Source organism: Cutaneotrichosporon oleaginosum, assembly GCF_008065305.1.
Source record: "Cutaneotrichosporon oleaginosum strain ATCC 20508 chromosome Unknown ATCC20508_contig01, whole genome shotgun sequence".
Taxonomy (NCBI): domain Eukaryota; kingdom Fungi; phylum Basidiomycota; class Tremellomycetes; order Trichosporonales; family Trichosporonaceae; genus Cutaneotrichosporon; species Cutaneotrichosporon oleaginosum.
In genome coordinates, this window is record NW_027072170.1 from 3,229,718 (window position 1) to 3,252,134 (window position 22,417).

A 22,417-nucleotide genomic window follows, 5' to 3' on the forward strand; every position below is an offset into this window, starting at 1 on the left:
CCCCGAAAATAGTGTCATGGCAGTGCGCGCTACCGATGGAGCAGTATTTCGGCGTGTGCTTCAGTTCCGCATTCCGCATTCCCAGTTGCGGCTCTCTGTGCGGCGTGAGAGGTGACTCGGCTGTCGTCCAACGCCGAGAGGGTCTCGGATGCCGTCGCACAGCATATATGTGTTAGTATCAGACAAGGCGTGTGCTCGGTGCCTACTCGCACGCGCCAAGCAAACGGCCTTGCGTAAGAGCAATCGACCGAGGCCATGCCGGCTCGGCGATTTCCCGCGGTGTATTGGGACGGAGCGGAGTCGGCGAGGTGGAACTTACGACGTGCATTTGGCCGACCATACCTCGCCGTTGCGGAAGCGAATACCGATGCAGGATTAGCATGCCAGCTATGACGAGAAAGTGTACAGCCCTCACTGCGGACCACGCTATCTCGGTTCGCCCGGATCCGTGGAAGCTTGAGACATCTCGTCACCGTGGCACAGCAAGCGTCACTGTATTACTGTTTAGCCGCCGATTGCCATAAGTCTGGATCACTTTGTAACGCCCATTAGTTAGCCGAAATCAGTCTGTAGTAAGTAGAGATCAGCATCTGCTATGCATGGTAAGCGCGAGTCTTGGCAAGGTTGGGTCATGACTGCATGTTCTTTCTCTGCCTACTTCTGGGTCTGTCCATCAGCCTACTGCCGCCTCGCTTAGCCATCGCCAGCGGCCCACATCCCACTTCGCCCCACTCACAATGAACACCTGGTAGAACTTGATCTTGGGCTCGTCACCGCCGTCCGTGAGCAGGCGCGCGGCCCACTCGATGCCCTCCTTGCGCGTCCCGTCCTTCATGTCGTACGCGACCGTTCCGTGCATCATGACCTCATTGGGGTTCTTGCCCGCGAACACTCCCTGGCAGATGTGCGTGCGGCCCGCAACAGCCTCCCAGCCCTTCTGGCGCCAGCCGAGGATGCCTGTCATCAGCTCTGCCAGCTCGTCCGGGGTGGACTCACCGTCGTGGCCGTGGAAGGTCGCGGGGCCCATGACCAGCGTCGCGTCCGGCGCGTACAGGTCGACGTAGTGCTGGTGACCGGCGGGGCCGACGTCGCTCGCCGAATACAGGCGCTGGACAAGCGACGAGATCTTCGGCGAGATGTCGCCGTTGATGTTGGAGACGTTGTGGTTAGTCATGGTGCGTGCTGAGCGATGGAGAAGACGGACGGCGCCAGCGAGCATGCGTTTGGAGTAATGTTGCGGCGATGCGGGAACGCCGGCCCCGCCCACCTTCAAGCTCCCATGCCATCATCAGCATCCGTCGCCAGGGCCGAATGCCGGCAATCACGCGGAATTCGGCAGCTCGGGTGTACCGTCATTGTTGGCGGGGTGTATATCCTCGCGCCGTGACTCGTCCCGTGCACTGGAAGGCGGCCTCGCCATCCCTGATGGGTAGTGGTCGACGGAGGTTGCGGCGTGATTGAGGCATTCGGCGTCGAGCGCGACACGGCATCGGGTCCTCCCGATCGGATCGGGATCGGCGATAAAGCGGTATCTGGGGCGCCGCGGGGTACCGCGGTTGTTCCGTCGAGATTTCCAGCAGTTCACTTTTCCGCACTCTGTGTCAATATCATGTGCGTAGAGCTCAACGACTCTGGCTTTTCAACATCGCTGGCCCAATGCTAATGTTATGTGCATGATGTACCTAATCTACAACCAGACAGTGGTGGCGGGCATGATGTGCTCCTTCTCGGTGCTGATCTTGACCTCGTCGACGATCTCGAAGCCCTTGTCGCTCGTGTACATGAGAATCTGAACGAAGCCTACTTCTGAGTCTGTGAGGGTCATGAAAACCTCGCCATTCCGCCCCTGGTTGGGACAAACGGCGATGGCGTTGGCCCACCCGCCTGACGTCTTGGTCTCAAAGCGGTACGTGGGCTCGGTGGTCACGAACGTGCCGTCTGGGCGGAGGTTCCAAGCAGTGACAAAACCGCGGGTGCCCTCCTTAAGGCCGCGGGTCGAGCCGAACAAGACGTCGGCGAGGGGCGAGAGACGAACCTCGTCGGCCCAGAACTTGTCGCAGTCCTTGGGGTCGGGGATGATGCAGCCGCCCTCGATGAACTCCAGCGTGGCGTCGTCCGTGAGGCGGAACGCGTCGACGTATGATGAGTGCTCCTGGAGCGAGTAGACGATATGGCCATTGGGGTGGGGCCACGCGTGGCGGGGTCCGTCATGCGGACGCGTCGCGACGTTCTTCGACGCCTCGGTAAGCAGCCCCGTCTTCTTGTTGACGTGGTAGATCCAAACGCAGTTCCGCCCAATGTCGGCGACGTACATTTTCGTACCGTCCGGCGAAAGGTCCGCCGAGTGCCCGCCGTGCCGCAGGCCGCCAAAGTCGAGCGTTCCGTTCGCCTTGTTCTTCTCCTGCCCTTGGAGCAGGCTGAAGCTCTGTACCGCCGGCTGGTCGCGGAGCGTGCCCTTCTCGTCGACGAGGAACGTGTCCACCTGCGGCCCACACGCCGAGTACATCGCCTTGTCGTTGCTGCACACATACCCCGACATGTACTCCGAGGGTACGTTGCGCGAGAGCTTGGTCGTCGCGTACTCGCCGTCACGCACGATGTCGTAGCTGGTAAGCTTGGGCGGCTCACCCCACACCGTTGCGTACAGCGTCTTGCCGTCGGGGGAAACGTCGAGCCAGTTGTGTCCGCCCGACGCCTCGTTCACGTGCCGCACCTGCAGCTTGCGCGAGATCATGTCGAACGTAAGCGTATAGAGGTAAGGGGAGCGGAACGTGCCCATGAGGATGTCGTACGACGTCGGCGCGAGCGCCATGGCAATGCAGCGCCCAACCCTGGCCGGCGCCTCGATCGCACCCCAGTGCCCGACGTTCTCGAGCACGATGGCGCTACCTTTTCCGTTGGGGACCTCGCCCGCCCACGCTCGCGCGGCTTCTGGCTTGACGAGGTAGTCCTCGGCGCCGGCAATAAGGTGGAGGGGAACGGGGAGCTTGGAGCCATCAATCACGGGTGCCGTAGAAAGGGCGAGACAGGCAGCGGCGTACCCCGACTTGTCGGTCGATGCAACGAGGTCGCGGATGAGAGCGCAGGCAGAAGGGTCGGAGGCAGCAACGGCCTTTGCGACGGCAGTCGCTGCGACAGCGTCCGCGATCTCCTTGAGGCCCTTGGTCTCGGCGGTCTCGGCGCGCGCGATCATGATCTTCTGCGCCTCTGGTGTGAGGTTGCGCACGGGGTTGAGCAAGATGAGCTGCTCGACGCGGTCGGCATTCTGTTCGGAGAATAGCGAGGTGATAATCTGCTGTTAGCCGTTGCTTAGAGCTTGGAGAGGCTGCTGGGACCAGCGCAGAGGGTGGCCGCCATGACATCAAGCCGCCGCAAACGGCCCGGCTACAACCGGTGGCGTCGAGCCCACTTCTTCCCCACCTCGCCCCGCACCTCTCCACTCCCTGCTCACTCACGCCGTTCATTGAGTGCCCGATCAGAACCACCCGCTTGAGGTTCAGCTTGTCGAGGAACTCGCGGATGTCGTCGACGTAGTTCTGAATATTGGGCTCGCGGCCCGAACGTGGGCTCTTGCCGTGCCCGTCCATGTCGTACGCGTACACATCTCGGTCCTGGGTGAGGCCCGAGGCCTCGAGCGCCTTCAGCCAGAACTGGGACGAGCCGCCGAGGCCGTGGATTGCGACGACTGGCGTCTTGGTCGCAGGCGACGCCGGCGCCGAGTGGGCGACGTGGATCTTGCGCTCAGCGTTGAGAGTGATGAGGTCTGAGCTGAACATGGTCAGAGAGTGTGCAACGTCGAGAGAAGTTTACTGTACATCTGCACTACCTGGAATATGAACTGTCGTGAAGCACCTGCCTGTGGAGTTGATCCGCCCCGCGGCTAGGTATCCGCAATGTTGGGTGTCGGATGACCCGATCGGCGACATGTCTCGGCAGTCGGCGTGCCTTGTCCGACGTGGGCGCGCCGCCCGAGTTTCCGTACATTTTCCGGGCACTGGCCTCGTATCGCGCCGTGTTCGTCGACGCGGTTCGTTAGAGACTCGGCGCGTGTCCTAACGCCACTGCGCATGGTACAGAACAACAATGCGGATCCATCACGATGTGCCCAAATGCCGCCGCGGTGGCCGCGGCGGCCTAATCTCTATGAAGGAATTGGAGGATGCGCTCTCGGCCAAATACCCGGTCCGGTCGGTTAGTCTCCCTCAGGGGCCTAGTGGGCCTTGCCGTTGACCTGGTTGCGCGGCCGCAGGACATTGCCACCCGCAATCTCGGGGTTGCGATACACCTCTTTGCCCATGACCCAGGTGGAGCGGAGCGATCCGTCCCAGCCGAAGACGACGAGGTCGGCGTCGCAACCGATGTCGAGGCGGCCCTTCTTCTCCGCGATGCGGCCCCCGAGCATCTGCGCCGGGTGGTATGTTGCGCACACGAGCGCCTGGGGCAGTGTGATGCCGGCCCACTGCGAGAGGTTGGCGACACACTGGTAGAAAGGGATGGCGGAGCCGGCGAGCGTGTTCGTGCCATCGAGCACGACGCGCAAGCCCTCCTTGTGGAAGCTGAAGCCGCCGCGCCAGTGGTGCACGCCGTCGGGGAGAGAGGGGTCGAGGATCCACTGAGCATCGGTCACGAGGATGCAGCGGTCCGAGGCGGCGCCGTAGGCTATCCGCACCGTGTTGGGGTGGATGTGGAGGCCGTCGACGATGATACCGAAGTATGGGCGCTCCCCTGTTTCGCCGAGGAGGCCAACGACACCGGGGTCGCGGTGGTGCACGGGAGGCATCGCGTTGAACAGGTGCGTGATCATGTTGGCGCCACGCGCGACCGCCATCTGGCCTTGTTCAAGGTTGGCGTCCGAGTGCCCGATGCAGAAAGTCACGCCGCGCTTGGTGAGCGGCTCGACGCACTCCATCACACCCTCAACGTCAGGCGCAGCCGTGATCATCTTAACGCCGTCCTGGTCAAGCCCGTCCTTGCCGTAAACCGTGTCAAAGACGTCGATAGGGTTTTCGGTGTTCGCGGTGAGAAGTAGCTCAGTGGTGTGCATGCCCTTGCGGTCGGGGTGGAGGAATGGGCCCTCAGCATGGTAACCGAGGATGTGGGCTGAGTCCTTACTCGACCGGGGCGCGAGCAGGCGAAGAAGCTGGTGTCAACATAGGTGCACTGGAGATGGGGACTTGGTGATGGAGGAAAGCAATATTCGATCTATGCTGTGAAGTGACGATTGGGGGCCGCCACCATCGATAAGACAAGGCTTCTCGGAGCGTTTTACCACTGCGTCCCGTCCTTTGACACTACCACAACTCTCCTCTTGCCACTCACCTTGGCGTAAAGCTCTTCCTTCTGGGTAATGATGGTTGGCACCAGCGAGGTCGTGCCAGTCTCAACGATGCGCTCCGCCACGCGGTCCAGCCCAGCGAGATACTTGTCGTCGCCGCCGGGGCTGAGGTCGAGGTCAGAGAAGTCGACGCCGTAGGCGCCGTTAATCTGCACATCGATGAGGCCCGGGGCGAGGATACCTCCGTCGAGGTCGACAACGCGCGATGGCCGCTGGCCAGTCGAGAAGAAGCTCTCTTGTCCCGCAATGATGACGCCAGTCGTCGTGTTGACGTACAAGTCGCCCTTGACGGCGCTGCCGTCTGGCAGGGCGAGGAAGCCGTTGGTGAAGCGCACAATGTCGGACATGGTTGATGAGGGGGATGGAGGTTAGAGCCGCGTCACCTGGCCTTTTTCTTTGCGGAGCAGCCTTGCACAAAGTTGGAACGTGCGGACGACGCGGGGCACCTGGGCCACGGTTGTGTTATCTCTCGCCGAATGCGCCGAGGCCGCCGAGGGCCGCGCCCCACGTTCACCACGATCCAGCGGCAGCTGTCCGGGGGATTCAATTTCGACTCCTCCGGGGTGCCGCCTGTCCCGCTGTCTGGCTGGCCAGACGATGAATGCTGAATGTGCTGAAGGGCCAAGATCTGAGGCCGCGACTTGGGACCTGTAAACGGTATGACAGAACTCGGCGACTTGGCCGACAGCATGAGGAGCGCTGGTGCCGCCGGCATACCTGAGCATACGGGCATGCTGGGTGGCTACGGCGAAAGCGCCGGAAATTGTTTGCGCCTAGGCCCCGCATTCATCCATCTCACCCCCTTCAGCCCGGGCATGAAGCCGACTTTACCATCGCCGCTCTGACTGCACTGGGTGACGCCGGCGCACGTTGCTAGCTGGACACGCTTCTCTTAAGAACTTTGCTCGACTTCGCCCAGCTCCCCATCTCACCGATTTGAAACACAAACATGCGTCTGACTATTCGCGACACCAAGGAGCAGGCTGGCGCCTACATCGCCGACTACATCGCCAAGCGCATCAACGCGTTTACTCCCAAGGAGGGTCACGCCAACTTTGTGCTCGGCCTCCCGACTGGCGGGACGCCCCTTCCTGTGTACAAGCGTCTTGTTGAGCTGTACAACGACCGCAAGGTTTCTTTCAAGGATGTCATCACCTGTGAGTTACCTGGTGTGATGTGTAGGAACAGTGGCGGGCGGCTGACGGCAGTCAACATGGACGAGTATGTCGGTATTCCCCGCGACCACCCCGAGTCGTATCACACCTTCATGTTCAAGAACCTGTTCTCGTTGGTTGACATTGAGTGAGTGTTGGTGGTGGAGTGCAGGCACGGCTTGTGCGCAGCAGGTGACGGTGACGCGACTATGGCGGTGGCAGCGCACCGAGGGCGATGGCTATAAACCGACGGACGCCAGCGCATCACACGGCTCCGACTGGAGACGGACGGGAGCCTGACTGACTGGCTTCGTTGCCACCGCGCGTCCCTCGTTATCTCTGCCTGTGCCTGAGACAGCAGTCCGCATCGTGCAGTAGTGGCTCTTTCTTCTTGAGCGACGCTTACACGTAGCCCCAAGAACACCAACATCCTCGATGGCAACGCCAAGGACCTGCACGCAGAGTGTGAGGCGTACGAGGCCAAGATCAAGTCGGTGGGCGGCATCGACCTCTTCCTCGGCGGCATTGGTGCGGATGGGCACGTGGCGTTCAACGAGCCGGGGTCGTCGCTGAAGTCGCGCACGCGCATCAAGACGCTGGCGTACGACACGATCATCGCCAACGCGCGCTTCTTCGACAACAACCTCGACCTCGTGCCGCGCATGGCGCTGACAGTCGGCGTTCAGACCGTCATGGACGCGTGTGAGGTTGTCCTCCTGGCGACGGGGCAGAACAAGTCGCTCGCCATCGCGCAGATGATCGAGGGCGGCGTCAACCACATGGTGACGGCATCCGCGCTGCAGATGCACCCTTGGGCACTTGTCGTGTGCGACGAGGACGCCACCGCCGAGCTTCGCGTCAAGACCGTCAAGTACTTCAAGAGCATCGAGAAGGTGCAGGACGAGGTCGACGCCAAGTACGGCGAGAACACGCTCCGCTTCAACCACCCCACCCAGATCTAGATAGGCTCGTCTGTATTAGTAGGCGGTGCGCCAGGGCGCCGTCTGTAGTGTATCCGCAGATAAGTATGCTTCTGCTGTGTTCGCGTGTTCGTGCGTAATGGGAAGCGAAGGAAGCGGAGATGATCGGGGTGTGCCTCCGCGGGTCCGGAAATCTAAAAACCGGTTTATCAGCAGCTGGCGCGACTCACCAGCGATCACTGAAGCTTTATCAGCAAAGACCTTGAACGACCTCGAAGCTTTCGAAGCGTCCCCCGCCCGCAATGATCATGCATAAGCATTCCCATTGCTGCTGTCGATCGCAGGAGTGTCCCCACTCTCTCAGGCCCCGCCCAAGACCGATACGGCAGTCCGAAGTACCGTGGTAGGCGGTTGAGGGTCGGAACACCCGACCGGGGCCGCCACCGCCGTCCGGTGCCGCGAGTCACCGCACATGTCCGGCCGTATGTATATACAGAGTCACGACGTCAGCCGTCTCTCAACTGCACTCTATCCAAAATGATGCGCTCGGCCCTCCCCCTCCGTTCTCTGCGCTTCGTGCAGCGCCGCGGCATGGCGTCCGCTGCGCGCGACGCGCTCTTCAAGGAGTCGCCCGACGACGTCGTCATCACGGTGGGTGGGCGGCATGTCCACGCTGACAGCAGTATGCGCGGCGCACGCCGCTCACGCGCGGCAAGAAGGGCGGGTTCCGCGACACGTCGGCCGACGGGCTGCTGTACAAGATGCTCAAGGCCGGCATGGCCGAGAGCGGGGTCAAGCCCGAGATGGTGCAGGACATTGTGGCGGGCACGTGCCACGCGCCGTCGCCGTGCTACGAGGTGCGCGCGGCGTCGCTCGCCGCCGGCTTCCCGGAGAGCACGCCCGCCGAGGCCGTCAACCGCCTCTGCGGCTCGGGCCTTATGGCCCTCCGCCACGTTTCGGACTCGATCCGCGCCGGCGACATCGACATTGGTGTCGCTGTCGGCTACGAGTCAATGTCGAGCAAGTGAGTGACAAGCGCTGGCGACCGGGGACGGTGCGCTGGAGGATTATCAATCACATGCTCACCCCAGCCCCCGCCCCACGCCCGTGTTCAAGGAGGCGGCTATCCTCGACAACGCGTCGTCGATCGACTGTGCCAAGCCCATGGGCTGGACATCGGAGATGCTCGCACTAGACTACGACATCTCGCGCGCCAAGCAGGACGAGTATGGGCTTCTGAGCCACAACCGTGCCGAGGCGGCGCAGAAGGCTGGGCGGTTCGACGCCGAGATCCTCCCGATCGAGACGACGGTCCTCGCTGACCCCGAGAAGCCGGACGGCGAGCGCACGCCGCTCACGGTCGACAAGGACGACGGGATCCGCCACGGCCTGACGATGGACAAGATGGTCAAGGCCAAGCCGGCGTTCAAGGGCATGGGCGACGAGCGGTCGACGGGCCCGAACTCGTCGCAGGTGACGGACGGCGCGGCGATGGCCGTCCTCATGCGCCGCTCCAAGGCTGACGAGCTCGGCCTCCCCGTCCTCGCGACGCACAAGGGCACGTCCGTCGTGGGCGTCAGCCCACGCGTCATGGGCATCGGGCCCGTCGAGGCCATCCCGGCCGTGCTCAAGCGCGCCGGCATCGAGGTCGGCGACGTCGACCTCTTCGAGATCAACGAGGCCTTCGGGAGCATGTACGCGTACTGCGTCGAAAAGCTCGGCCTCGACATCGCAAAGGTCAACCCCAACGGCGGCGGCATTGCCCTCGGCCACCCCCTCGGCGCCACCGGCGTCCGCCAGGTCGTCACGGGCGTGTCCGAGCTCCGCCGCCGCCAGAAGGAGGGCGAGGCAAAGGGCAAGCAGGTCCTCGTCACCTCCATGTGCATCGGCTCGGGCATGGGTGCCGCCGGCATCTTTGTAGTGTAATCTAGGCATGTATTATTGGGATGGCAGAGTGCTTCTGACGCGGCAAAGCCTGACTTGATGCTATTGCAGTACCACCGTCTGCGCTAATACGCTACGCGGGAGGCCGCGCATGGGCGCATACTCGCGCCGCGCCCGCCGCCCCATCCTTGCTCGCTGCCGTTGCACAGCGCTCGATCCTCAGGCCATTTCCTGGCCGCGCAAGGCGTCAGGCCGAATGGGAACGGCTGCCATCTTATCTGATCAGGTGGCAGTGCAGGGGACATTGAGCTGCGGGACTCTCCTTCGATATAATTTGATCGCATGACGCAGTGAGGTGAGTCTGGCCATTGCGTGTGTTGCGGTGTTCACTAGCCTATCTCTGCTGTGTCTTGACCATGGAGCCACCCACGAATCGAATGGGTTTTGATCATAAGGAAGCCAGAATAACATGGTTGCAACTGATGGGTGCACGTCTCTGACCTCTGTGCCAGGTCGCCTGCCTTACATTGCTCCATTGAGCTGGCGACATGAAATCCGGGAGCAGCGCATGTAGACGAGTGGCAGAGCACGGTCAACAGCGTCTTAGTACGCACTCTGCTTGTTTGTTTGCAGAGAGTGTATGTTTGCCGGATGCCCGCCAGTGGATGGGGTTGTGTGAACTGTGACATGCTGAAGCCATTAGGATTCTCCTCTTTCGTCGCTCGCAAGCTCGATCACGCCGAGCGATCCCGGAGCGAGGCACAATGAATGGATGATGCACTGCGCAGTTTGCCCAGCATGGACGGGAGAATGTGGGAGAAGTAATGTGAAAGTGACAGCGAGTGGCAGAATGGGAAGAGGTGGCGTGCATGGCGTGCATGGCGTGCATGGCGTGAATGCCGTGGTGTCGGAGGAACATGGAGGAGGCGGAGGAGATGCGGACGAGTTGAGTGGCAAAACGCCAAAGTGTGACAGAGATGGATACACGTGACGTCAGAGGCTGCTTCGCTTACGACCGTAATTCATTAACATCCAACTACTACTCTAGTGATCTAGTTGAATCAACATCGACGCGACGCGCGACGACCTGGCCGTTTGCAGCCGTTTGAGGACTCTTTGGTGGTGCTGCTGATGGATCACGGCATGCAGACATACATAGTGAGGTCGAGCACCTGCACAGTGATGGCGCATTGCTCGGATCACAGGCAGAGGGGAAAGAGAAGAGAAGGGGAGCCTGCATACTGTACTATGCACAGACCACTGTCTCCCTCCCCTCCCTTGTATGCGTTTGTGTATTCCCGCCTCCACTTTGGGAAGTCTGGACAATCATCTTCTGATCGTCTGCCTGCTCAGCTGCTCACCTTCCTCTCTCTCTCTCTCTCCTTGGCTCCCAACGACACAACTCACTCTGCCGTATCCATTCTCTTCTCTTTACTCATTCACTCTCTACCACTCCACTCCACTCCACTCCCCTCATCCTCGTCCGCAACGTGACAATTGGCCTCGGCATCGTAGCGCGGTCGAGCGGGATCACGTTGAGCGTGACTGTCACGGATCACGGATCACGGATCACGGTTCGATTGCTGATCACCCACAACCCCTCCATCCCCATTCACAGACCTCAAAACACTACACAAAGCACCACACTCTCGTCCGCCCCCTTGCTCTCAATTCCTTCTATTCTCCTTGTCATCTTCAGTCCTCCCCAAGGACAATGGGCGATATCAGGAAGAGTAGCAACCGGTACGTATCTATCCATCAGACCATCCTAACCTGTAGCATGGCATCGCGCCGCGGTGTCAGACCTCCTTCCCTCAAGGACATCTCCGACCGCCTCACCACGTCGACGCCGGTCGCCCTAAACGAAATTACCACCTCGACCAACCTTCCTGCTGCACAGTCGCGTCTCAAGCTCCCCGCAAGTGCTGCTGCCCGCGCCAACCTCGCACCCACGGCTTCACCCATTGCCCGTGTGGGTGCTCACGAAACTCACGAGAATGAGAACATCGAGCTCTCCAAGGTTGGAAAGGAAGGTAGTGAAGACAAGGCTGAGGTTCATACCAAGGCCCTCTCGAATCGCTCCTCAACAGACACCCTCAAGAATTCGGAATCAAGCCATGCTCCCTCGAAGCGCGTCAACTCGAACTCGCTCGCCCTCTCCATAGGCGAGAGCGTGGATTCGCCCACCCCTTCTCGCGGAGGATCGCTGTTGATGAAGGAGATTGTGGCATGCGAGAGTCCCACGGAGACCCAGACCACTAAAGCAGAGGCAGCCGGGTCGCTCAAGCCCAAAACCCTCGCCGAGCTGCGTCACAAGTCCCGAGCCAGTCTGGGCCACGGTTTCCCGGAGACTCCACCTCGCTCCAAGGAAGATGTTCCGTCGATCGTTGTGCAGCGCTCGACCCCAGGCGAATCTACGAGCAAAGCCGCTGGAAGCAGTGGATCCACATCTAGCTCCCCAATGCCTGGATCGCCTCGCTCTATCGCCAACGGCCTGCCACTTGAGCACTCTTGGTAGGTGTCTCAACCTCAAGCAGACGTCGCCGCTTACCTCAGGTCAATCTGGTACGACTCTAGGACTTACAAGCCGCCACCCGACGTGCTCGAGGAGCGCTGCCAGCGCATGACCGAGTGGGAGGCCAGCATGATGCCCGTCGGTTCGTTTGACACCATTCAGAGCTTCTGGCGCCTGATGAACAACATTCGTCAGCCCAGTAAGCTAACTAATTGCGGCAACTACCACATGTTCAAGAAAAACATTCGCCCAGTAAGCTGTACATGTCACGCTCAGCCTAATGTCAGTCCTATGAGGATCCAGCGAACTCGCACGGTGGCAAGTGGTCGCTGTTCATCAAGGCCAACAACAAAGAACTCACTATCGACATGGTGTGGTCCAGCCTCGTTCTCGCACTGGTTGGTGAACAGCTCGATCCTGAGAACAACGTTACTGGCATCGTGGTATCGTCCCGCCCACGCGCGGACCGCATTCAGGTCTGGACTCGCATCAAGGACGACGTTGACGCCGTCAATGCTATTGGAAACCGCATTCTGGAGGTGATCGGCTTTGACCCGCAGGACCAGCAAACGATGTCGCTCGATTTCCAGGTGAGGGATGTTCAAGATGAACAGTCGTCTGATCGCAGGTGCACCCGGATGCGGTCCTGCCAGCCAATCCGGCCAAGTACATTCGCGCGGGTTCCTATAAGCGTGCCGCTTCAACTGTTGGCTTGCCGTCGAGTGGCTCAAACGCCTCGCGCGTGTTGTCGCCTCTCACTAGCGCTTCACCCGTCGGCTCGCACATTACGCTTCCTGCCTGGCCGCCTTCCCCGCACTCACCTCTGGCCCCGCCTTCGCCTCGCCTGACCTCCGGCCCCTTGTCCTCGAATCGCTTGCGCATGGGTGTTGGCGGAAATGCGTTCTCGGGGCAGATAGGCACTGCTCGCCGCGCGTTCAGTACCAAGATTGAGTAGGATGTGGGGTAAGAGCCTGAGGGGAGGAGGAAACGGGAGTAGGGTGAGGCAAGCGAAGATGGCTTTTCTCGTTGTCATATAGCTTATAGAATATTATGGGTGTTTGTGTATTCCGGACATGCCACCTGCATGGTTCTTTGCAAGCAAGGCGTTGAGGCCGTTGAGGCGTGCTCTCAAGCTGCGCGCGCGAAGCACATCACGGGGTGACATTGACTGAGGGCGGCAGACATGTGCCACACTCGGCGTTTCGCGTCTAACCCTGGGTGGTGATGCCCGGATTCACTGGTGGTGAGGATGACCACCCGGCCATCCAGTTGTTGGTCCCAATCGCTTGCTCACCCCGCACCCGCGCACCACTGTCTCCCCGTCGCTATCATTCAGCATCCACTCGTCACCTTGATCGATCCTCACAATCCTCACCACCCTCCACACCAACAGCCCCCATCCGTCCATCCCACGCCTCCCTCCCTCCTGATCTATTCTCTGCCCCGCTAGGGGCGTCGCGCATCTCCCCGCATCCACCCCTCTATTCGCGTCACTGCTTTCATTACTCCTTCTCCATCAACTCGCGTCACTCCCGTCGAACCTCAACTTGACCTCGCTCTGCAGCCAAGTTGTTGGCCCCCTTCATATCAACACCTCCTGCCTCGTCACTGCACGCCCAAACCTCGATGTACGGCCGCGCGTACGGTGGGTACGCCGCAGGCGGAGACGTTCCTCGCTCGACTGCACTGCAAGCACAAGCACAAGCACAAGCTCAGTCTGCAATGAGCGGCGGCGGCAACCTTCAATCTCCTCTGGCGACCCTCGGCTCAAGCATGCAGCAGAACCTTCCATCTTCGCTCACATCGCAGCAAGCACCGCCCCTCCTTCTCAACAATCTCGCGCAGCACCTCAACAACCCGCCCCCGCCCACGCCTGGTGTCCCGACGACACCGAGCGGCGCGCAGCAGGCGCATCAACTCTCCGCGGCTGTCGCCCAGATAGGGAACTCCGGCGCGCCCTTCCCCGCTAGCACAGGCAAGCTTCTTTTGTTGCCCAACGGCAACCCGCCGCCTGCGAACAGCGAGGAAGCAAAGATCTATGAGCTCATCATCCAGCTCCTCGACCCCGAGACTCGCGAGACTGCATTGTTAGAGCTCAGCAAGAAGCGAGAGATGTACGAGGACTTGGCCCTTGTGTTGTGGGGCGGCTTTGGTGAGTGGACACCGGGCGGGCAGCGCGGGCAGCCTCCTCGCCCTCGAGAAAGGTGCAATGGCTAACAGCAGGCATCATGTCTTCGCTCCTGCTTGAGATTGTGAACGTCTACCCTGCGCTGTCGCCCCCCGTTCTCACAGCTCACGCGTCAAACCGCGTCTGCAACGCGCTCGCCCTTTTGCAATGCGTGGCGTCGCATTCAGAGACACGCTCTTTGTTCCTCAATGCGCACATCCCACTCTTCCTCTACCCTTTCCTCAACACGACTTCCAAGACGCGCCCCTTCGAGTACCTGCGCTTGACATCGCTGGGAGTCATCGGCGCGCTCGTGAAGCAGAATGACAACAGCGACGTGATCAACTTCCTCCTCTCAACCGAGATTATTCCTCTCTGTCTGCGCATCATGGAGACAGGCTCGGAGCTGAGCAAAACAGTCGCCATCTTCATTGTCCAGAAAATACTGCTTGACGACCTTGGCCTGCAGTACATTTGCCAGACGTACGAGCGTTTCTACGCCGTCGGCGCCGTGCTCGCCAACATGGTCTCCACGCTCGTCGAGACTCAGGCCGTCCGCCTGCTAAAGCACGTTGTCCGCTGCTATCTCCGCATGAGCGACAACCCCCGCGCGCGCGAGGCGCTCCGCGCCTGTCTTCCCGAGCCCCTCCGCGACGGCACCTTCGCGGGTCTCCTCAAGGGCGACCTAGTGACCAAGCGCTGCCTCCAGACCCTCCTTGTCAACCTCGACGGCAGACAGGAGTAGACGCGGGACCTCTCTGGCGAAGACAAGGAATACGACTCGCGATCCATTACAGCATGCTTGCCGCGCGCAGTTCCGCCGGCCGACACTGTACGACTACGGACACTCCACTGGGCGCGGCAGGCCCGCTTGCATTCTCTCCCATTTTCATCCACCGCCATCCCATCATCATATCCGGAGGTTGTACCCCACATAGGCATCCAGCAGCCCCTCCCCCTTAGTACGCATCCATAACTTCCGCTCTATCTAGCATCGGATACCTGAATGTAAACAGCTGTACGATCATATCATCGCCCGCGGCCCGCCCGCCGCCCGCCGCCCGCCGCCCGAGGGTCACCCACGGCTCCCGCAGCTGTAAACAGCCATTGTGAGTCACCTCACGTTGACGGGGTTGACGGTTGGCACTCGACCTTCCCTCGCACTTGCTCAAGGATCCCTCACTCACCTCTTCTTACGTCTTACCATCTCACCATTTCACCATCATCCACTTCCTCACTCCTTCTTGACAACCCTGCTCTCTCATCGTGTGAATCTACGCACCCCTCCCCCAGCACCGCAGCAAGCATTTCTTGTTGACCACCGCTATCACCACTCTTGAACCTTTCCATCCCCTCTTCCCTCTTCCACTTAGCATTTCCCTCCTCTCTCCTCAGACTCGTCGCCGGCCGATCAGTCCCAGTATGAGGGCAGCTCCGGCGCCCTCCCCGCACCACTTCCCACCCATGTCCAATGTAGCTCCTTGCTTCTCGGCGTGCGAGACGACACGGCGAGCTGAGCTGTCCAGTCAATCTCACGACAGCTTCACCCGCGGTGCCACACGACGCAGTCAGTCCCATCAGCTCGACCACCCTTCCCTCGAGTGTCGCCCACGGTGGAAGCTCGGCATTTCAAGCTCGCTCAGCATCATCGCGGCCCGGCGCCCTGGACGCACATACTCTCTCGATCCAGAGACTGGTGCTCTCCTCAAGAACTCATGTCCTTCCGCACGGCCGCTGTCTTCCCCGCCGCCCCCGCATGCTGAGGTTGTCGGCATCACCTCAATATCAAACCCCCTGCGCTCCTCCGGGGAAACCTTTGGCCCTCCACCATCGAGGCGCAGTATCGTCTTCGATTCTACCTCGATACCCGTGGACTCTTCGTGTTTCCAAGCCACCATGGGTAGTGCCCTGTCTCCCACTGCACAACTCAAGCTGGAGGCATTCGAGCCCCCAGCCTCGGTGGTCGCGCCTCAAAGCACGAGCAGTTCGACGGAGACGACCATCTTCGCTCTTGACACCATTCATGAAGTACCCGAGATTACGCCGCATGTGCACAAAGCTGGCACCAGGGCTAAGGAGAGGAGGAAGGTGTCGGGCTCAAGAGGTTTCGTCATGCCGGCCTTGCCTCCGTTACCGCCCATGCCAGTGGCGACCGTTGGTAGTCTCCCGGCGTGCTCTGCTGCACCCGCCTCGGGGCGTCGTCCCACAACCACACGTGTCAACAGTATGCGACGCAGCGTCAATGTCTCCAAGAGCCGCCCAAAGGCCAGATCACTCAAGTTGCCTGATCTCGTGGATGACGTACGCTCTGACATGAGGCATGCTGAACAACAGGTTCTTATCATCATCCTCAAGTGTTCAACCGAGAATGGCGACGCCACCGCTATTGCTCGCTTGGCAGTAACATCTCGAAGACTGCACGAACGCATGAAGGAATGCTTGTGGGAGACTCCTCAGCTGACCCCAGAACCCCTGCTTCAACTCCGTTTGGCAACATCTCATCGGTCACGAGCTCGCCTTCCTTTCGGACAAGTGGCGCGAGCTCCAAGAGCTCATTCGGCGCACTCGCGGAGCTGAAGCAACGTGGAACGATCCGAGACTGCTTAGTTGGCTCACTATTGAACATGACACTCTTCCGATGTCGATCGACACAGGCGAAGCGAGGGATATGGACGGCGATTTCGGGGCAGAATTGACTCCTGCAAGCCCAGCGTCCCCACCCTTCATCTACGACGCCGAAACAAGTCACGACTCGAGAGTGCTGAACGCTTCCCACCGCAGCTCCACTGTTTCGCAGCTTTCTGCTCCCATCGCAGCGGAAACCAAAGGGGCACACGAGTCAACTCCTGACGACCTCGCCTGTCCTTGGGTCATGCCAAAAATGGAACCAGATGAGCATCGTTTTCGCTGCCAGCTTGTTCCTCGTATCCGACGTCTCGCTAAAGTGCTTCTTAAACTGTATCACGCAGCTCCAGTCGACGACTCACATCAAATCGGTCTCATGAAGAAGTGGATTGAGAAGCCCGAGTTTTCAAACCTGCTCCGACTTGTCTGCACTCGTCCTTTGCGCCACGAACTTCTTCCTGCCCTTCGTCCGCTGTGTCATCTGGAAGCGTTGTTCCTCACCATGTTCTCACCTCAGCGGTCGGAGAACATCGACTCGCAAACGGAGGAGCGGGCGAAGGAGCCCCTTCAAGTCGAAACTCACGCCTGCAAGCACCCGAGAGCGGTGTCCGACGCCCTGCTGCCCATCCACGCGTTCTCATCCAATCCAGTGTTCGACCTTGATGGCTCTGTTCTATGGGAGATCGTCCTTCCCATTCAACGTACCATGTGTGAGTAGCTGGCCAAGCGCAAAGAACATCTAACCCCAGATGAATACGTCAGGAAGCAGGACCGGGCTTCGTACGAGCCGGTGGACGCTTGCAAGGAGGACAAAGCATTCCCTCTATATTTCGCTCCGATAATGGTGGCCCGACCTCTGTACAACCTTCCGACGTCGCTTGGTCACACGGGCAACTGGCCTCAAGTGCTGGGAGTTTGGTATGGGCTCATCGGCCCATCTGAACTTCCCGGGTTAGAGCGCCTCCAATCGCTTGCTCCCACCCTCAATCTTATCGGGCTGTCCGATCCTACGCGCCTCGAGCTTCTGATCCAGAACCTGGAGCGCGCTCTCAATATCCCCACTGGTCCCGTCATGTCGCTCGACACTGCCCTGCCATCCTCTGCCAACCTTCCGCCGGTGTACTTTTATGGCCATCTCGAATCCGACCGGGGTTCACAGGTTCCTGGCGTGCGAGGCGTCGCGCGCCTAACGTCCGACGCACCACCCCAGATCCGCTATACCATCATCATTCGCAAAAGCGGGCAGGATATTGTGCGCTTTGAGGGCGTTCAGGTTGGTGGCCTGGGGTCACGTCGAGGTATCTTGGGGGTGAGTGTTGGAAGGTGCGCATCGCTGACATCAGGTTGCGCGTGAGCTCAATCCAGAAGAATTTGTCCCCCGCGCAATCTTTGTCAAGCAGAACTTCTGGCAGCCGTGTTGGTTCGTTAAGAAGCAGCGAAGTTGAGTGTATCACGGTGTTTGTAGCGTTCTTTTTGGTCTCGGGTAGCATATTATGCATGGTTGATCATGTCGTCCCCAAAGTGGAAAGGCGGGAGAGGGTGACGTCGCCTTTATCCCGGGTTGGTGGCTCATTTCGTCGTTTGTAGATGCACGGTCCAGAGTCGGAAAACGTCCTCCACTGTAAGGAGATACCTATGCAGTTACGACCCTCAGAGACGTCAGAGGTGGAAATCCGGCGACGCTAATTCATAGTAGTAGTGGTTGCGAATTGATGATGGCGGGCAGACCCCCGACATGAATTGCGGAGTGGTTGCCGTGTAGATTACAAGGAGAACGCGCGCGTCATCGCGTCAGCATCCTGCGTACCTCGCCGATTTTATGTCGACCACATTCCCCACCTCCACTTTTCCTTCACCATTTCCCGGACAAGCGATGCGCCACCCACCAACTCAGCCACTCAAACATCACCATTCAATGTCTGCACTCGTTGACTTGCTGTCTCACCCTCGCTTAGTCTACACCTAACATCCAGTCGGGTAGGACATAAAAAGGCGCTCTCTGCAGTCTAATCCCCCCGCTCTTCTTCAGCCCCTCACACCTTTCGCCACCACCAATTCCTCTCCCGCCCTCCTAAATCCGCTCCTCCGGCCTAGCAAAACGACCTCAGAGAAACCACAATGACGGCGCCTTCAGCTGCCTCTGCAAGCGCTGTAGCGTTATCGTTCTCACCCCTGAATGCGACGACGCCCATCTTCTCCCTTCCCGATGAGGTAAGCTCACTGCTTGTCCGAAGTTGTTCGCATTGCTACCCGTAGATTTTGCTCGATATCTTTGAAATGGCAGGCGCAGAGGACGCGTGCGCCCTTCTGTGTCTGAGCCGAACTGCGAAACGGTTCAATGATCTTCTCCAAGTGAGTCTTCTTACGTGCCCTCTACGTCCCTCTGTCCTCAGGAACACACCCCCTTCCCAACTCCCCTCTCTCTCTCTCCTCTGCTAATAACAGGCTAGCATCACCCCGTGGCGCGCGGCTTATCTTGCGCGCTACAACTACCCAAAGCCCTTACCATACCCACCCACACCCTGGTGGTGCGTAGAGCTCAAGGAGCGCATGTTCACCGAGCGGACCATGCGAGACTCCAACCCCGATGTGACTTTCACCGGGGCACTGTGTGACGTTCTCATGGGTCTAATGCGCGACGTGTCAGTGCGAGCGGTAGATGAGGTGGTTATGAGGGAAGCAGAGGTGGGAGATGTGCAGGTTGCCATCGCCAACATTCTGCATCCTCCGTACAACCCGCGCCTCTCCAATGGCGATCGGTGTTTTGAGGCACTCCTCCACTCCCCCGCCTTCTTGCATCTGTACCGGCACTGCGCCGCACAGCCACTTTGCAACAGGTACAATAACCGTCCCGTGAGCAACGGCCGGACATGGCGCCCCCACCCACGCTCTGTGGTCTTCAACCAAGCCCTCTGCCGCCTCCACCTCCTGCGCGTGGATGCGAAGGCGGACCGCGGCTGGCTCCGCGTCATGGTATACTGTCGCCAGTGGATGTGGCCCGAGACGCCGTTCCGGAGGGATGGCACTGTCGCGTGGTCGCAGGTCGACGCGATCGGCACGCTGATGTGTACGTGTAGGTGAGGGAGGGACATGCTGATGGCAGACCTCAACATACTTGATCTCGTGAAAAACGGACAGAACGAGTGGCGGTCTGCCTTGCGCCCCCTCGCGGGGATCCACCAGATCCGCGGCGTGGCGTCTCCTAACCCGGTGGACTGGGCGGGCGTTGCGGGCGTATGGCACGGCGCATACGCATTCATGCAGTGAGGAGAGTATCTGGGCTCGCTGACACAAGCTATCCAGACTGGGTCACGCTGAACGAACCCGACATGTCCGGCCTCACACCGGCCCATCTGCGATACTATGAGGAGAACGTGGGCGACATGGTCGAGATGGTGACGCAAGTTGTGTCGTCCGAGGCGGATATCCAAGCTCACGCACCGGCCGGCATGACACCGCGCTCCCTCGCCACCGCGCTGCCGAGTAGCGACCGCCTCCCGCCAATCTACTTTGTGGGATGCGCCGGCGGCGGCGTCACCGCCGAGATGGACGCGTTCATGTACGGCGTGGTGCGCCTCACGCCGGACGACTGTGTACGCTGGAGCTTCGTCATCCACTACGAGGGCCACGACCAGTGGCTCATGAACGGGGTGCAGATTGGCGGCGTGGGGAGCGCCAGGGGGTGGTGCGGGTTCTGGGAGGAGGAGCAGGGGATCGCACACGGACCGGTGTGGTACTGGAAGGCATAGGAAGGGAGGTGTGGAAGAGCACAGCAGGTAGATTTATCGACGATGGGAGATCGATCTCAATTGTTGCTTCACGGCGTGGCACTCGCCTTGAGGGTGAGTCGCCAGAGTTGTTGATGCGAGCTGCAGCACTGAAGTCGAGCGAAGACAGGTTACGTGGTCCTTGGTCACCTCACTCACCCACGCTGCCTGTCAAGTACATCACAGGTTTGACTTGGATAACTCGACCAATCTGGTTTAACATGGAGAGAAGCACTGTTGACATCCCACCTGTGTGCTGTGCTCGAGCGGCGGTAGCGGGCCAACGCACAGCACTAGGTATGGGAGGAGTGCGAAGGGCGCTTCTTCTGCGCCCGGCCGCCTGGGCACACTCATGACATCAGTTCACACGCACGCGAGACCTACCGTTCTTGACCGATATTCTTCTGCACCCTGGCAGTACACCTCGCGACTGCCAACACCCGACGGCAGGTGAATGACAAGAAGGAGAACCCCAGGTCTCGCGTGTGTGTGAACTGATGTCATGAGTGTGACCGCGTCGGCGCGTCCTTCCTCCTCCTTCTGAGATCTCAGATGCGCCCTTCGCTTCTGGACACAGAAGATGGGGTCATAACTCTGCGCCCCTTGGTAGTCGTCATGGGACGATGATAGCCTGGGCGCCATTCACTTTATCACTGACCGCGAAGCCTCCGTTGCGCATGCTCTCATCTCCACACTGGCATAGTCCAATCTCTCTTCATTAGCGCTTTCACCATGTTCGAGGCATATTTGCCGCCAATTGACTCAGTCGACCCCTCCTCTGGTTCTTCAACTGGCACCTCACCCCGCCGCTCGTCCAGCAACTCACCCGGCATCTCAACTGGCATCTCAACCGCCATCGCGTCCGGCAGGAGCTCCCCAAGCACGCCTCAGCCGAAACAGAAGAAGGCCGCACGCGCGAAGACCCAGACGCCTAGCCCCTCAAAGTCTAATGTCTCACCTACGGCCTCACAGGCGCTCGCGGCTCCCATCTCAGACGACACTACCTGGACAGATGGCGACTTTCAGGTGATCACCTCTGACCGGGTGCGCTTCCGCGTCCCCTCCTTCCTCCTGTTCGCCGCGAGGTATGTATGCAGCGCCGTGAGCCGGCTGCGGGGGGCGACTGACCCCAGCCCCATCTTCCGGGACGCGGAGAGGTTCGCAGTCCACACATCGGAAGAAGTCAGCTTCTGCGCCACTCTTCGGGAGAAGCAGTACGAGACGGCGGCCATCTTCCGTCTCTTCATGGCGATCATCTCCAAAAGTGAGCTGGAGGTTGAGGACAAGAAACCCGGCCCGGACTTGCGCTTCCCTCAACGCGCGCGCGTATATCGGGACCTGTACAAGTTTCTCGAGAAGTGGGAGAGCGTGACCGGCCTCCGCCTTCTGGGATGCGAGCTGCGCATGGGTGTCCTCGAAAACGGCGGCCTTCACATCCTCTTCGCCTTTCTCGTAGGCTCACTCACGCATGACGTCGGCCTGTGCACCGCCGCCATCGCGCGGTCTGCCACCGCCTCGCAGATGAGTACAGGCGACGACATTCTGATGACGCCGAGCAAATGGCCGTCCTGGTTCTGGAGCACGTGCCCGCCGACGTACTTGGGCTCTCTGATCGTCGCAAAGGAGGAGACGTACGATTCCAAGGAGCTTCTGGACAAGTTCAAGATGCATCTCCTCAGGCTTGGAGGGCGGAGTGTGGACATCTGCTTCCGTGAGTTGTGCTCAGCGTGGGAACAGCGCTCACCCAGGCTGCGAGTGAGGCGACGAAGCTCCTGTGATGGATTGGAGGGGGGAAGAGACGTGGGTGGAGGGGGGATGGAGAACTGGATCGCAGTGAGCTATGCAGATCTTGGATGTATAGGGTGCAGCTGCTTGCTGTGCAGCACCGAGGACGTATGAGGGTTATCTGCATCCACCACAGCCAAGAAACGAGGCTCACACGACGTGGCACCACCCCTTCCTCGCTGCAGATCCCCAAAGGACCTCTCCGATTCTTCTGTTCTACGCCTCCTGCGCCCCGATGTTCTTGAGGCCTGAGCGGGGTGTTCCA

The 22,417-nt window shown here is 60.1% G+C and overlaps 12 protein-coding genes across 12 annotated transcripts; 8 read left to right on the forward strand and 4 right to left on the reverse strand.

The window, feature by feature from the left end:
* Positions 1-673: 673 nt before the first annotated feature.
* On the reverse strand, positions 674-1,174 carry COLE_01303 (uncharacterized protein; the record flags this gene model as incomplete). The annotated part of the gene is made up of 2 exons (XM_018421685.2): positions 674-957; positions 997-1,174. The coding sequence occupies 2 exons, from the start codon at positions 1,172-1,174 to the stop codon at positions 674-676; spliced, it is 462 nt and encodes a 153-aa protein (XP_018283014.2).
* Positions 1,175-1,687: 513 nt separating this feature from the next.
* Positions 1,688-3,776, reverse strand: COLE_01304 (uncharacterized protein; the record flags this gene model as incomplete). Its single annotated transcript, XM_018420616.2, has 2 exons — positions 1,688-3,292; positions 3,456-3,776. The coding sequence occupies 2 exons, from the start codon at positions 3,774-3,776 to the stop codon at positions 1,688-1,690; spliced, it is 1,926 nt and encodes a 641-aa protein (XP_018283013.1).
* A 434-nt stretch (positions 3,777-4,210) lies between these two features.
* COLE_01305 (uncharacterized protein) lies at positions 4,211-5,682 on the reverse strand (the record flags this gene model as incomplete). The annotated part of the gene is made up of 2 exons (XM_018421684.2): positions 4,211-5,140; positions 5,320-5,682. The coding sequence occupies 2 exons, from the start codon at positions 5,680-5,682 to the stop codon at positions 4,211-4,213; spliced, it is 1,293 nt and encodes a 430-aa protein (XP_018283012.1).
* A 602-nt stretch (positions 5,683-6,284) lies between these two features.
* Positions 6,285-7,451, forward strand: COLE_01306 (uncharacterized protein; the record flags this gene model as incomplete). Its single annotated transcript, XM_018421683.2, has 3 exons — positions 6,285-6,492; positions 6,544-6,637; positions 6,902-7,451. The coding sequence occupies 3 exons, from the start codon at positions 6,285-6,287 to the stop codon at positions 7,449-7,451; spliced, it is 852 nt and encodes a 283-aa protein (XP_018283011.1).
* Positions 7,452-8,000: 549 nt separating this feature from the next.
* Positions 8,001-9,335, forward strand: COLE_01307 (uncharacterized protein; the record flags this gene model as incomplete). Its single annotated transcript, XM_065626141.1, has 4 exons — positions 8,001-8,060; positions 8,093-8,433; positions 8,501-8,678; positions 8,715-9,335. 4 exons carry the CDS (start codon positions 8,001-8,003, stop codon positions 9,333-9,335), a joined length of 1,200 nt encoding a protein of 399 aa, XP_065482635.1.
* Positions 9,336-11,007: 1,672 nt separating this feature from the next.
* Positions 11,008-12,763, forward strand: COLE_01308 (uncharacterized protein; the record flags this gene model as incomplete). Its single annotated transcript, XM_018425058.1, has 5 exons — positions 11,008-11,036; positions 11,073-11,807; positions 11,850-12,060; positions 12,096-12,398; positions 12,437-12,763. 5 exons carry the CDS (start codon positions 11,008-11,010, stop codon positions 12,761-12,763), a joined length of 1,605 nt encoding a protein of 534 aa, XP_018283009.1.
* Positions 12,764-13,434: 671 nt separating this feature from the next.
* Positions 13,435-14,720, forward strand: COLE_01309 (uncharacterized protein; the record flags this gene model as incomplete). Its single annotated transcript, XM_018421682.2, has 2 exons — positions 13,435-13,960; positions 14,032-14,720. The coding sequence occupies 2 exons, from the start codon at positions 13,435-13,437 to the stop codon at positions 14,718-14,720; spliced, it is 1,215 nt and encodes a 404-aa protein (XP_018283008.1).
* Positions 14,721-15,175: 455 nt separating this feature from the next.
* On the reverse strand, positions 15,176-15,553 carry COLE_01310 (uncharacterized protein; the record flags this gene model as incomplete). The annotated part of the gene is made up of 1 exon (XM_018427187.2): positions 15,176-15,553. One exon carries the CDS (start codon positions 15,551-15,553, stop codon positions 15,176-15,178), a length of 378 nt encoding a protein of 125 aa, XP_018283007.1.
* Positions 15,554-15,731: 178 nt separating this feature from the next.
* Positions 15,732-16,379, forward strand: COLE_01311 (uncharacterized protein; the record flags this gene model as incomplete). Its single annotated transcript, XM_018427188.2, has 2 exons — positions 15,732-16,276; positions 16,310-16,379. 2 exons carry the CDS (start codon positions 15,732-15,734, stop codon positions 16,377-16,379), a joined length of 615 nt encoding a protein of 204 aa, XP_018283006.1.
* A 723-nt stretch (positions 16,380-17,102) lies between these two features.
* On the forward strand, positions 17,103-18,045 carry COLE_01312 (uncharacterized protein; the record flags this gene model as incomplete). Its single annotated transcript, XM_018424725.1, has 3 exons — positions 17,103-17,310; positions 17,350-17,909; positions 17,944-18,045. 3 exons carry the CDS (start codon positions 17,103-17,105, stop codon positions 18,043-18,045), a joined length of 870 nt encoding a protein of 289 aa, XP_018283005.1.
* A 673-nt stretch (positions 18,046-18,718) lies between these two features.
* On the forward strand, positions 18,719-20,349 carry COLE_01313 (uncharacterized protein; the record flags this gene model as incomplete). The annotated part of the gene is made up of 5 exons (XM_018426267.2): positions 18,719-18,811; positions 18,857-18,952; positions 19,046-19,667; positions 19,704-19,863; positions 19,896-20,349. 5 exons carry the CDS (start codon positions 18,719-18,721, stop codon positions 20,347-20,349), a joined length of 1,425 nt encoding a protein of 474 aa, XP_018283004.1.
* A 750-nt stretch (positions 20,350-21,099) lies between these two features.
* On the forward strand, positions 21,100-22,266 carry COLE_01314 (uncharacterized protein; the record flags this gene model as incomplete). The annotated part of the gene is made up of 2 exons (XM_065626142.1): positions 21,100-21,452; positions 21,501-22,266. The coding sequence occupies 2 exons, from the start codon at positions 21,100-21,102 to the stop codon at positions 22,264-22,266; spliced, it is 1,119 nt and encodes a 372-aa protein (XP_065482636.1).
* Positions 22,267-22,417: the final 151 nt, after the last annotated feature.